The sequence below is a fragment of the Sebastes umbrosus genome, chromosome 7 (genome assembly GCF_015220745.1).
Source record: "Sebastes umbrosus isolate fSebUmb1 chromosome 7, fSebUmb1.pri, whole genome shotgun sequence".
Lineage (NCBI taxonomy): Eukaryota > Metazoa > Chordata > Actinopteri > Perciformes > Sebastidae > Sebastes > Sebastes umbrosus.
The window spans coordinates 13,545,338-13,559,129 of NC_051275.1; the positions used below are offsets into that span (position 1 = coordinate 13,545,338).

General features: G+C 39.7%; 1 protein-coding gene across 6 annotated transcripts in view; it reads left to right on the forward strand.

Annotated features, from left to right (window-relative positions):
* The window catches only part of zgc:77784 (uncharacterized protein LOC402947 homolog), a 74,015-nt gene extending 64,103 nt beyond the window's left edge, over positions 1-9,912 (forward strand). For 4 of the 6 annotated variants that reach the window (XM_037775338.1, XM_037775340.1, XM_037775341.1 and 1 more), the window contains 9 exons: positions 70-112; positions 195-331; positions 407-694; positions 2,514-2,652; positions 3,873-4,204; positions 5,463-5,579; positions 6,878-7,057; positions 7,391-7,512; positions 9,175-9,912. In XM_037775338.1, coding sequence (XP_037631266.1) covers positions 70-112; positions 195-331; positions 407-694; positions 2,514-2,652; positions 3,873-4,204; positions 5,463-5,579; positions 6,878-7,057; positions 7,391-7,512; positions 9,175-9,186 — 1,370 coding nt within the window. In that variant the 3' untranslated portion in view covers positions 9,187-9,912. The remainder of the gene's footprint in view (positions 1-69; positions 113-194; positions 332-406; positions 695-2,513; positions 2,653-3,872; positions 4,205-5,462; positions 5,580-6,877; positions 7,058-7,390; positions 7,513-9,174) is intronic. The other 2 variants (XM_037775343.1, XM_037775339.1) reach the window with 2 other exon arrangements.
* The last annotated feature ends 3,880 nt before the right edge of the window (positions 9,913-13,792 follow it).

Sequence of the window (13,792 nt, forward strand, 5' to 3'; positions counted from 1 at the left end):
TGAAGACTAAAACTTTATCTTTCTTGCTGTAAAACCAGATTAATAACTGAGCGCTTTTTCTTCTTCCAGTTGGCTTTGCTCACAGTGAAGGATCTGGAATCATCAATGGAGGGTAAACTGAAGATTATGATTTGATTCAGATATTGTTTGTGTATTTGATGTTCAAAATATTGATATAATCTCTTTTTTTTTAGGCCGGGCTTGTTAGGATCAAATATGGGCAACTACCCCTGGCTGGCCGACTCTTGGCCCACTCCGAACCTCACTCATAACAGCAAAGACTCCGTCAACTGCTGCTCCACCAAACTGGACTCAGACAGATATTACAACAGTAAGAGCTCTCTGACTTTGAATGTTTGGTTAAATAACTAATTCCAGTCATTGTTAACGAACCTTTGCTGCTCAGCAGTCGGCATCATGAACTACCCGAACCAGACAGAGAAACGCAGCACGGCGTCCACCGACAGTCCCATCTACAGCACCATCAACACGGCCGCTGAGGACGACCTGCTGGCGTACTACGACACCTACTCCAGTGCGTCCTACAACCAGGGTCCGGACCCGTACAGCAGCAACCCGGTGCTGTCAAACAGCGGCCTTGTGGGTCTGGAGCACGACCTGGACCAGTGGACCATCCAGTCTGGTCAGTCTGGGTCTGAATACGCCAAGCTTCAGTACACCAAGAAAAGCAACGGTGAGGGTTTTCTGCCTCTATAATCCATTTTTCACTTCACAACACAGTGAATAAATATGATTACGTCTCACCTGATCTGACACAGTTTGAGTGTGTGAATGCATTTCCTTTATAATGGGAACTTTACACAGGGAAATTGGAAGCTGTGTTTATCCATATTTTAACTTTATAATCGGTTTAAGCCAAGTTAGTTTCACCTGGGAGTTACTGTGCAATGTGGCATGAAGCTTGAGTATTGTTGCCATGGCTACCTGCAGTTACAGTACACCAATGACTTCAAACAACGGTTTTACTGTTGACTGAAACTGTGTTTGATGCATGTTGATACAGTTTGTATGCATAGTTAACATTATAATGGCCATTGTGTGAATTCAAATGTCGCTACTCATAGTATAGGCAGGTTATAGAGCGCTACAGGAATGAGTCCTAAAACCCGAAATCGGTTAACATTTTAGCACTTCTAGAAGTCAATGGGTTTTTTGAATGGGGTTTTAAGTTAGATGCCTGAAATAAGGTCTGTGGTTAACACAAGACATTTTACGTTTTGTTCTACAACATAAGATACGTCAGTAAATATCCCACTCATGAATTTTTAAGCTTTTATGTGTCTTAAAAAAGGCGGTTGCTAACAAGTGGCTAAATGAGACTACTAAACGTCGTCACGCCGACTCGTCCTCCTTTACAGCTTCGTTGTGTATACTCTCGCTCATGCGTCCGTAGTGTAGTTCATTTATAGCCTGATGTTAGCTTTTTACTTCTGGCGATTGCATTCAAGCTTCAATAATCATAAAAGTGGTTTTCATTTGTGAAGACTATTTGGCTGAACAAAACATGTAAGTATCAGGAAGGTGTGTTTGCCACAGAGCTTATTTTCAGGAATAATCCAAAACCAAAATGGAAAAATCGAGGGAACCCAGGGCGATGCCAACTTCCTGGTTGGCCTCCAAAAACACGTCATCCCTGCAGCACTTAAATGAATGTGTGGTTTTCATAAATGTATACAGCATGTACGCTTCCATGCTTGCATTTTGTTATCAGTTTCAAATTATAAATACAAATGTAATATACACCAAACAACAGAATCGAAAAATGCTAAATTAATTTTTCCACAATAAAATACATGAATTGCCGGAAAGCATGCAGAAACATCTGAATAATGTAGAAGAAAATGGTGACATATTGATAACGAAGATTTGATTAAGGCCAATTTGCACAATTAACACGCATATGTTAGAGATGCATTAGCTTCACACTGCCGCTCATTGTTCCATGCCTCTGCTCCAGAAATAATGGTGTAGTGTTTACATATGCATATGTTAGACAAATTCATTCATTAAATCAACATAATGAAGTGCCATGAAGTAACAGTTACAGAAGATTTAATGGCGTTCTAATCCTTTTTATGTATGTCTTTTTTGTATTACGTTGTGTTTCTTTTCAATCTTGTCTTAATGCCTTTTTAAGTCTTATGTAAAGCACTTTGAATTGCCTTTTTGTTGAAAGGTGCAATAACTTGCCTTAAGATTTGAATGGAAACATACAGTGACTAAAGGATTGCAAAGGCTTAATCGGTTTCAAATGCAGAAATTCGAGGGAACCTTAATGGGCTCTTGAATAGGAAAAAAAATGGAAGAGAAGTGTCCTTCAGGCACTCATAAGCACAGCGAGGAGAAAGAAAGGGGTTTAAAAGCCTGTAGTTACTTGAGCGTATTTATTATTTAAAACGGCCAGCGGCTTAAACCTCAGGGTCTGGGTGGAGATAATAAAAACACAGTGATTACACCCCGAACACAATATGACATGTACTTTGTGTTTATAGATAAACTGGTAAAGCAGAGGTCCGCCGGGTCCTCGTCCAGGTCAGCCCCTCTCACCTGGGTGGATGTTTTGTCGCTGCCTCTTCCTGCCAACAAAGACAGAGGTCACACAACGACAGGCACAGAAGAGGAGCAACACAGGTGAGACTTACTTAGACTTAAGTTGTACATCAAGGCCCCTATTTTCCTTCTCTAAGAACACAATAGCTTTTTGTACTGTCTAATACTACTCGTTTATTAATAGCAGCGAGACCTCTGACTTCACCTACATGACAGAGAGAGTTAAGGCAGATGGATATCAAACCTGCCCTGTAACTCCGCCAAGGCTGTCAAACTAAACTTGAGTGAAGTTTGGAGTCTGGGGAGTTTTCAAATTAACAACAGTTGCGTCTGCAGGCAGTGAGTAGATTGAGCTGCGGGGTTTCGGAGGGGAGTGTCTCCTCTAACTAGTTCTGACAGATTAGATTGTGGACATAACGGGGTGGGATTGGAGGGCTGTTCTGACTGTGCCGTGTCTTTAATGACATTAGCCACCATCTGACAGTTTGGATTAGTACTTTCCATTTTCAATGACACGTCCATCATTAAATTAGCCCTGACGGCACTGAAGTGACAACACAAATCACGGAGGTGGTTCTCTCTAACTCTACATTCAGTCCCCTTTTCATATGAACTTGGAAGTAGATTATTTTTGAACACTTCTTTCTTTACATGTTTATGTTTTCTTATATTTAGTATTTTTTAGCCAGGTCAGTGGTATGTCTCTAAGCATGGCAGTGTTGGTTTGTCTGTTCATTGCATCGGTCCAGACTGAAGAATTAGAAATAATGGTAGTCATAAAATTTGGTAAAGACATTCACATCCCCCTAAGACCGGGGGTACGTAGTATATTTTTGGCATCATTGGGGAAAAAAATTCATAATAACCTTTCAGCATATTGTAATTCAAGTGGTCTGAGAGATAACTAGACTTCTGCACCTCATCATGGCTCTGTTTTCAGGCTTTAGAAAATCTAGCCAGTGACGGGAGAGTTTGGCCAATCACAGGTCATTTCAGAGAGAGAGCGTTCCTATTGGCTGTTGTAGAAATACAGATGCGCGTGCACATCCCTTCGGTGAAAACCTGATTCAACGGCGGAATAGCCTTCAGGAAGAGTTGCTTTTCCAGCATTGGTAACAGCTGCACATACCACTCGCATTGCAACGATACAAAGCCGATTCAAAGTGCCCTCACAAAACTTCTGCGCTAGCATGGCTGTAACCTTGTTTTACTTACATTTAATAAGTTGGTTTCTTAGGTGTTCAGTGTTTTCCCTCAGAGACACACACTCATGCTGCTGTTACTCACTGTCCACCCTCCAGCTCTGAGGACGATGATGACAACTGGTGTCCTCCGCTGCCTGCTAGAACCTACCTGATGGAGACTTCCAGGGAGGAGCTCTCCAGCCCGCCTTCCAAAGCAGACAAGCTGTCCTACGCAGCAACACTGATGTCTCCCCCCCAGCGAGACACACACATGCCAAGCGACGGTCCACGGCTGCAGCACTTTGACCTATTGGCCCGTCACCACGCAGGCTCCCAGGTCTCCCAGTCCAACCCAGATCTGTTCACCAACACCAAGACCCGGGTCACCGGGGAGGTGTACAACACCAGCCAATGGGCAGAGGATTACAAGGGGGAAAGCCTCGGAAAAGGTCAGCTCATGTTCATTTTTAAAGGTGCAATGTGTAAGATCAGGCCACATGCTCCAAACAATTAGGGGGCAGCATTTCATCTCTACTACTGGGTGCATACAATCTAAATAAACAGTCATCAGTTATAAAAAAAAAAAAAAAAAAGCCAACTACTAACAAACAGCAGGGTAAGAATACGCAAAATTCGACCAAACTGCTGAAACTCTGAGAGCCTGTCCGAATAACACTGCTCTCTTATAATCTTCACGTGTGGCGTCTATGGAGAACTGAACCTGCCAAAATAAATAAATAAATAAATAACTTGATAAATAAATATGTCATTAAATGTTGCAAAAAACAAATGTAGCCATCAATTAATTGATCAAATGTGACATAAATTGATATTTCTGTTTTAATTTGCGTCTTTATTTATTAATCTTTGTATTAATTCCTTATTTATTTACTCTCCGGTTTAATTTATCCCTTTAATTATTATTATATTTTTTTATTCATTTATTTATTTATTTTTGCATTTATTTTTTAATTATTCATTAATTTTTGCATGTATTTATTTATTAATTTCTGCACAATTTTCCCCCTTTGCATTTTACCCCTTATTTAATTATTTCTGTATTTTTTATACATTTCTTTTTAAATTTGTATGCATTATGCAAATGAGGGGGCTGTCACTCAACGTGTGGCCTATAGTTTACATTAGCCATCTTTGTGTTTACTGTACTACTAACTGCTAACTGAAGGTCCGTCTCCCGGAGGCGCCACTCGTCCTAAGTGGTCTCCTGGTGGCGAGGGAGGATGAAACAAAAATACAAGACGTTTTCTTGTTTCTGCCACTCTGGATTTAATCCAATAAACAAACGATCAAAACAGACTGCAGAGCCCCGGTTAGTGGCGTAAACTATATTTTATATAACTATATTGCTCATTTCAGTAGATATCTCTGCAACACAATACATAGACGTCTTTGACACAACGTCAACAGTGTAACCTCTTCACATTCTGTTGATAATGTCCAAGTTTTAAGCTAAAATTCTGGCCAGATCTTACACACATTGCACCTTTAAAGCCTCACATCTTTGGAAGTGACTTCCCAAGAGGCAGCGCACAACCACACAGTGTCATGTATAATTTAGTTTATGATGTTACCCGGCAGAAAGTAGTTGTACGTGAAAATCATGTCACATCTATTCAAAGTGCAGCTCAGTGTTCTTTGGTTTCCTCTAAGTTTCCTGAGGATGACATCAGTGTGCTCTCTTGTCAGGACAATCTCCTCCTCCAGCTGCCGAGTCGAGCCCCGCAGCCCACGCACACAGATCCAGGAGTAAGAAGAAAACACCCAAGGATGGACAAGTCAGGAGAGAGTTACACAGCCAAGCAGGTATGAAACGCTGCTTGTAACTCATCTAACTTCTGTTTTAGTTTGTGGAAAAAAGAAAGAGGAATATTATTATTCATAAGACTCTTTCATCACAATTTTAAACCAGCACACGGTAGTCTGGCAGTCGTCCACTTTGGTCCCGACTGACATATCTCAACAACTATTGGATGGATTGCCATGACATTTTGTCCACACATTCATGTCCCCTACAGGCTGAATTGTATTAACTTTGGTGATCCCTTAACTTTTCATATAGCGCCACCATCATGTTTTCCAAATTCCAGTTTGTCCAATACAAATCTAATGACATTCCGCCGTACTGTGTTAACATTGTAAATGCTAAACGTCAGCATTGCCTAGGCACAGTCTCACAGAGCTGGGGCTGTAGACTTCTTACATGAGAAGGAATTCAGCTCGCTAAAGACTATTTACACAGGAAATGTTTGACCTTTTGGCAAACGCTTGCTTGCTGAGAGTTTTACAGGGTGTTATGTGCCAAACTCTTTCTTGGCCAGGACCAGTAACATCCTCTACTGGTTGCTTGGCAACTGTTCATGCCTAAGAACTGGTTTGGCATATAACCCCCCATAAAACGGGCAATTGATGTTTTTATGCTGCGTTCCTTTTGAACTGGAAAAGTTGGAATTTCCGAGTTCCCGGTCAGAAGTTTTGACTGGACCACCAACTAGAGTCGAATTTCTGACTCGGAAAGTTGGATGAACCTCACCGACCTTGCTCCGGCGCATCAACAGTAAAAAAAAAAAAGCTCTAGTAATATACTGTTTACAACACTTATGTCTTATTTGTGTCTCATTAAATCAGTCGTACACACAGTACTGTCCAACTTCTATCTGTGGATGTTGCTACGGAGTTTGTATGTGCAAAATACCGAAGCAATGAGTTGTTATCAACTGGTATTGCTAACAATACATTTGCAAACCCCATTAAGTTTTCCGTAAATGGAACGCAGCAGTCCTCTGCGTCTCTTGTACGGATTAAACAAACAAGATGTAATATGTTAATCAGTGAGCTTTAGAGGTGCTGGTGAACTTTCTTACTATTGGACAGAACCAGGCTAACTGTTTCCCTCTGTTTCCATTCTTTATGCTAAGCTAAGCTAACCAACCCCCAGCTGTTGCTTCATATTTAACGCACAGGCACGAGAGTGGTATCAATCTTCTCATCTAACTCTCGGCAAGAAAGCAAATAAAAAATATTTTCTAAAAATGTCAAACTATTCCTTTAAAGCAGTATTTCTGTCTGTAGTTTATTAATCACCGTTGATCGATCATATGCAGAACTTCCCCCTCCGCCAGCCCCTCCCCCTACAGATGACTCCCTGCAGATCTTGGCTGACGTTTTGAGCCGCAGCCGGACGGACACGGAAAGAAAAGAGGGGAGCGACTCGCCCACTCTTCCGAAGAGGGGAGAACATTTCTCCCCCCAAAGGAGAGGAGCTGCAAAGTGGTCATCACAGGGTAAGCACAATATGTGATACTCACCTCTGTGGCGTCATTCTGTATCTGTCAACAATAGATGATAAAAGAACAATTTCTGTCCCAGCAGCACACGCCATTTGCTCCAACAGCTGGAACCCAAATACATGTGTATTAATATTATTGTGATGCTTCATACAAATCCCTTTAAGCTTAGAAAAGAATCAACTGCCACCCGTGCATGCACACTTATTATCCCATAGTAGTAGCTCTGCTTTTAGTAGCAGGGGGTCTATTTTCAGTCTGCTCCATCACTTAGGGTTTAACCTATATAAATACAGCTGCAACTTGGAGTGATTTGTTTGTCATCCACAGATGAGAATGTAATCCCATATGGACAGCCCAGCTTCCTGCCCCAGGTCCAGATGTCAGGCTACGGGTCCCTGGGCGGAGGAGTCCTTTCACGACCCTCCACCACAGGCCGGAGGAGAGATGAGGTATGTCTAGACTTACAGAAGGAACTGCTGAACAGACATTGTGACTGCATAGTGTGGGTCACAGTCAGTTCAACATTTAACCGAGGGCATTTCGAGCTGCTTGTCAGATTCCTTGAGACAGTGCATGGGTGGAAGTTTCCCATGGGTTTTGGGCAAAAAGTAGTTATCTAACATAGTGAGTCAACAAAAGTCTCGAAGTTGAATTTCAACTGCTCAAGTTTTCTTGTGTGTAAGCATGTATGTGAGTTGCTCGGGGTTGGTTTAAAAAAAAAAGGAGAAAAAAAAGCATGTATGCTTTAATAGATAAAGAGGAAATAAATCATTAATGTGATACTCTACAAAATCTCTTTTGAGAATGAAACTCACTTCCTGTAGGCTGTAAAACCGTTGTAGTTTGCTTAATGACAGAGAGAGGAAACTGTAATGAACTTGATTTCAAAGCTTTGAGCTTCAGTGGACGTTGAAGTCACGTTTCATGTATATCATGATTTATTCGCCGAGTCTGTTTTGATTACACTGCGTCGCATTTTGTTTTTTATATGGCTGCCAACGTGCAAATTTGTTTTAACGCCACTAATTTTCTTTAACGCAACTTGCAATTTTGGAGGTTTTAGCGGGCTCGTTTTTAGAGCTAGAGTGAAGATACTGGCATCATATGAAACTAGAAAAAAACCCTAAGGAATCCCTTAGTGCCAACTATGTCATACTAGCTTGTCGTGAAAGAGGCTAATTAACACTCCAAAGTTACGCAACATTTTTTGCGAGGAAAAACTGGCATGGCCATTTTCAAAGGGGTCCCTTGACCTCTGACCTCAAGATATGTGAATGAAAATGGGTTCTATGGGTACCCACGAGTCTCCCCTTTACAGACATTCCCACTTTATGATAATCACATGCAGTTTGGGGCAAGTCATAGTCAAGTCAGCACACTGACACACTGACAGCTGTTGTTACCTGTTGGGCTGAAGTTTGCTATGTTATGATTTGAGCATAATTTTTATGTTAAATGCAGTACCTGTGAGGGTTTCTGGACAATATTTGTCATTGTTTTGTGTTGTTAATTGATTTCCAAGAATAAATATATACATACATTTGCATAAAGCAGCATATTTGCCCACTCCCACGTTGAAAAAAATATTAAATCTTGATAAATCTCCCTTCAAGATACATTTTGAACAGATGTGTGATTAATTTGCAATTAATCGCGATTAACTATGGACAATCATGCGATTGACAGCCTTAGTTTTTTGGGGGATATTTCGCCTTTTTTATTTTAATTCAGAAGTTATTTTAATGAGGAAAATGTGCAAAAAAAAATGTGGGTTGAAAGTAACAGATTTTTTGTTGTTTTGTTGTTGTTGTTTGTCCACTAGTGAGAATTTACAAGTTTATTATTCAATGATGAAATGTCCCCATCAGAACATATCTTAGTCACAATTTAAGAAAAAAAAAAAAATTTAAGGGAACCCTTATCAAAAGTGTTTGCTCATGTTATGTATTTATGAATAAAAAAAAGGAATATTGATTTTGGTATGGCCTAAAAAAAATTGGCACTGGTCAGGCTCTATACTGTTTAGTAACCTCCATGTTTCTGTGTGTAACCTGTTATTTAAGCGTTGCTCTCCTTAGTACCCTCTCATTGTTCTCTGTGTTTGTTTCCAGAACCTCATGTAGACAGACGTCGATTACATGACATGACATGACATCCTCCTTTTTCCTCCCTGATTTCCTGTCTTTGCGAGCCATCAATCTGTTGCCATGGTATCCACCGAAAAACTGAAGACTAAAGGGAAAGCGTCAAGGCTTGCCATCTGCCTTTTCACAAACTACTTTTGTTTTATCTTCATGATTTCATCTTTATTTTTTTGTGATTTCCTTCACCCTTTCTCCGTGTATATAGACATCTTTGCAATTTTTTAAAAAATGTAATCAGATGTATTACTAAAAATGGATCTGGGGTTTAAAAAAAACAAATGTATTTTTAGGCAATGGGAAGATAATGCAACTATTACATTATTGTACAGCAGATTAATGAATGTATCTTCTGTTTTCTCCTGACAATGAAACCATGATGATGTGTGTGTTTGACGAAAGACTGGAGAAGACATGAGGCAGAAAATGTGATAATAAACCATTGTGTGTGTGTGTGCGTGAGTGATTGTGTGTGTGTGTGTGTGTGTTTGCGTGTTGGCGTGCGTGTGTGTGTGTGTGTGTGTGTGTGTGTGTATGTGTGAGAGTGTGCGCCAGTGCACGGTGTAGTGTTTGTGTGTTACTGTTTTTATCTCTCGTTTCTGTGTGACTGTGTACTGTGGTATCCCTGTAGATCACCAGTGTGTTAGTTCTGTCAAGATTAATTATTATTTTTAAACTGACCAATAAAACATTTATTACAAAAAGAAATGCTTCTGTCCATGTGTGTATTATACAGAATATTACAGAAGGATAGCTAAGCGTTTTTAACCACTGTAGTGGCGTGGCTCTAGGCCCGGCAATGTCGGTCGGTCCTGTGGTTTGTTCCACCACATCCGAAATATCTCAAAAACTATAAACTAGATTGCCATGAACTTGGGACAGTCACTCATCTCCCCCCGAACTGTTACAACTTTGGTGAGCTTTTGACTTTTCATGTGCCATTATCAGGTCAAAGAAGTTTGTGACCTGTAGAGCCCTGGACACGTGCACAATTTAGTAATTTGGGCTCTCATTAATTATTTATGTGCACAATTAGTAATTTTTGCTGTGGGTTTATTATCATATTATATAATCTGCCTCCTCCCCTCTTGTAGAAGCACAGTGGAGAGTTTAAAGAAGACGACAAAGACATTTATGAAGTGCTCCAGAACCCTGAGTTTTTATGGAGTGACATCCGCAGTATCGTCAAAACAGTCTGTCATCTTGTAAAATACGTTAATAAAGCATTCTCAAAGGTAACCCACAACCAAAAACTCAAAGTATATCCACATATCTCGATCCAAGATCAAAAATAAAACTGTAAAGATTATGCACAACAAGACCAAAGACATAAAAGTGATAAATTATGCTAAATGCTGATGACCAAATACTTGCAAAACATTCCCACCAGCCTCAGCTGTACTTTGGGTTACGTGCTAATTAGCATGCTAACATGCAAATCTATGATGGTTAACATGGTAAACATTATATCTGGTAAACATCAGCATGTTAGCATTGTCGTTGTGAGCATGTTGACATTAGCATTTTCAGCTCAAAGTATACAGCCTCACAGAGCTGCATGATGACTCATGTCTTGTTGATATGTATTTAATAGAAATAATGTTTGTTGAACTGTGTTTGATTTAATGGAAAATACTGACACAAAAATGTCTGAAAAACGTCCAAACAATTACCAAAAGATGTCTGGAAAACTGTCAGAAAAAATGTAAAAAAAAAAAAGGCTGAAGAATGGTCCAACATATGTCTGAAAAAAAAGTCTAAACAAATTCCAAAAATCCTATATCCTGAAATAATTCTAGTACAAACCATTTCAGTGAGTGGATCAAAAACTAGATCTAGGTGTGTTGGATAATTCAGACGATTTTCAGGAGTATGAAGAGAAGAGGGAGAGAAAGAGGGGAAATAAAAGACAGAAGGACTGAGCTCAATTTTTTCCATCACAGCCAAAAATGTCTCTGAGGACTTTGTTATCTTGGGTTCCAGTAAAATGGCTTTTCTGATACAAGATGCTGCGTATGATTCGGTGCCTACTTCAGATTGCAGAACTGTGAGAAGGCATGTTTGTGAATATGGCTTAATATAAAAGGTATTATGTTATTAATGAAAGGAGGTAACCTTCATCTCCCTGTGCGACTCCTGAAATGTAACATTGTGATGGGATGTGAAAAGGCTTTCTTCATGTCTGCACCTTCATCTACTGTATGAGCCTCTTTTGTGCGGATCTCATTGGTTTAACAGCGTTTTGGCAGCGAGGCAGTCGGATGGTGTGGAAAGTGAGTTGGACTCCACGCTGCCTCTGGCAGATACTCACTAGGTCCCACCAGGCTGGGAGGATAATGGTAATCCGATGCAATTTAGAAGGGTTCTACAATTTTATGCTTTTAGGCCTGTAGCATGGATTAAGGTCTCTGTGGTTTACACACCCCCTCCCACACAGACAGCCACAGTCTGTTACTGAGGCCACTTCACATGTGTTCACAGATGTATACTCAACTGAATCAACAGGATGTTTTTATATCTTCTGCTATAGAAACGTATTTTCTTGAATCATTTTAACTGCCATTTATATTACTTCAAAGACTTGTTTTAAGACAGAAGATATAAAAGTATACTCTGCTTGGAATCAAACCGTGAGTTGCATATTGGACCACAATTGCACCCCAAACATGTTATGATGTACGAGCGAAATCAGCTTTTACGTACACATCTTAAACTTCAGCCCACTTCAGCAGAAACACAGTTCTGCACTGTGAAGCACAAAACATCCAAGTGAAGTAGCAATAAGTCAAACACATTTTTGAGTGGAGGGTGACTTTAAAATCCACATTATATGATGGTCAACGTGGCAAAAATCATCTAGAACTAGGGTGACACAGCATTTTTATCCCTTGTCCCATGACCCACATTTTGATCAGCTCTAGTTTTCAAAAGTCAAACCACTGCAGGACAGATGCTTTTCTAAAATCTGGCTTTCATCCAGAGACTGTGAAGAAAGCAGGTAAGGCTGTTATCACAAGTCAAGTCAATTTTTAGTTTAGTTAATTTTTGTATCACGTGGGTCAAGTGCAGGTTCACCTGTCTTTGCTACGCTATATACGGCCAACAGGGAAAAGTCAAAAGCTATGTAGATTTAGGCAGATATGATGTAAACGACCACAAAGAAAAATAAATGCAACTACAACAAAGACTGTGAAACGACTTATAACTGGGTGAAGCTGGTGGAAGGTGATTCTCAAAGAGTTCTTGCAAAATTTGTTATTTTTTCAATCAGAGGGCAAAGCATAGAGACGTTACAAGCTAAAGGCGGAATAGAAATGTTTATTTTTTAAAGTTAGATAGACATTTTATCAAAATTGAAGACTACTTCTCAGCATTAGTAACTTGTCCCACATTGTTCCACACAAACATACTCTTTGTCCCACATTTGGTTTGTTGGGATCTGGTCACTCTTTCTAGAACAGTGATTCTCAAGCAGGGTTTTGTGTAGACGGTACATGGAAAAATGGTGGAGTAACTCAACCACTTCAAAATTTTCAATAATATATAATAAACATGGCTCCCACCAATTAGAATGAGTTCTAATACTTAATCAATATATGCTGTGATTAAGGGCATAAAAAAACAGTTAGAAAGTGAACAAAGAAGTCAAAATAAAAAGGTAAAACTACTGGATAAAACATTACGAATACAAACCTAACCAGTATTGAAATAAAGAAACCGTGCCTAAACATCGACACAACCAGGATCACAAGGAATTATTAGCTGAAGACCCAGAGCCAGTTGAGGATTATCCTGCTAAAGTGTCCTTAAGCGAGATGTTGTATTCCTACCGGCTCTACAGGTATTCATCTGTATCCAACCCGGTACGTGGGAGCTGCTGCTGTCATTATCATTATGGCAAGGCGATTATTTTTAAATCCCCTTTGACAACAACACAATTCAAAGTGCTTTACATAAGATATAAAAATGAATCCAACATACAAGGCGACATAAAAAGACACAGGAAACATACAAAATAAAGGGGAACATAAGCTAAAATTAGTCCCAAATTTAATTAATAGCAAATAGAAACCTCAATTTCCGACAGGGAATTAATTAAGTAAAGCATTCTGGATCAGGGATGACTGATAGGCTAATAGAAAATAGATTTGGGGTAAGATAAGAAGATTATCTGGCTGAGCAGGTAAAAAACTTAATCATCATTTAAGTGGGAATCTCACAGTGAATTAAGATTGTGATTCTTCTATCACATCATGGCAACAAACCTATTCATGTGAGAGAAAATCCAACTAATGATTCAGTCTTTGCTGAGAGACTAAATGAAAGGCTCCATCTAGTGGTCATAAGTGAGACACGCAGGGTGACTGTGATGCCCTGTGACTCCATCATGTGCTGTATTTTGTTGGTCATCAGTAAATCCTCCAGAACTTAAAGCTGCAGCACTTTGTGTGGAATTTAATGTCAGTGAAAAAGACACAAAAAATAATGAATTAAAGTAAAATGTCCTACTTTACTTCAGCAGATATAAATCTTTACTGAACAAAAAGCTTCTACTGATGTTGAGAGCATTGTGCTGAAGGTCTATCAC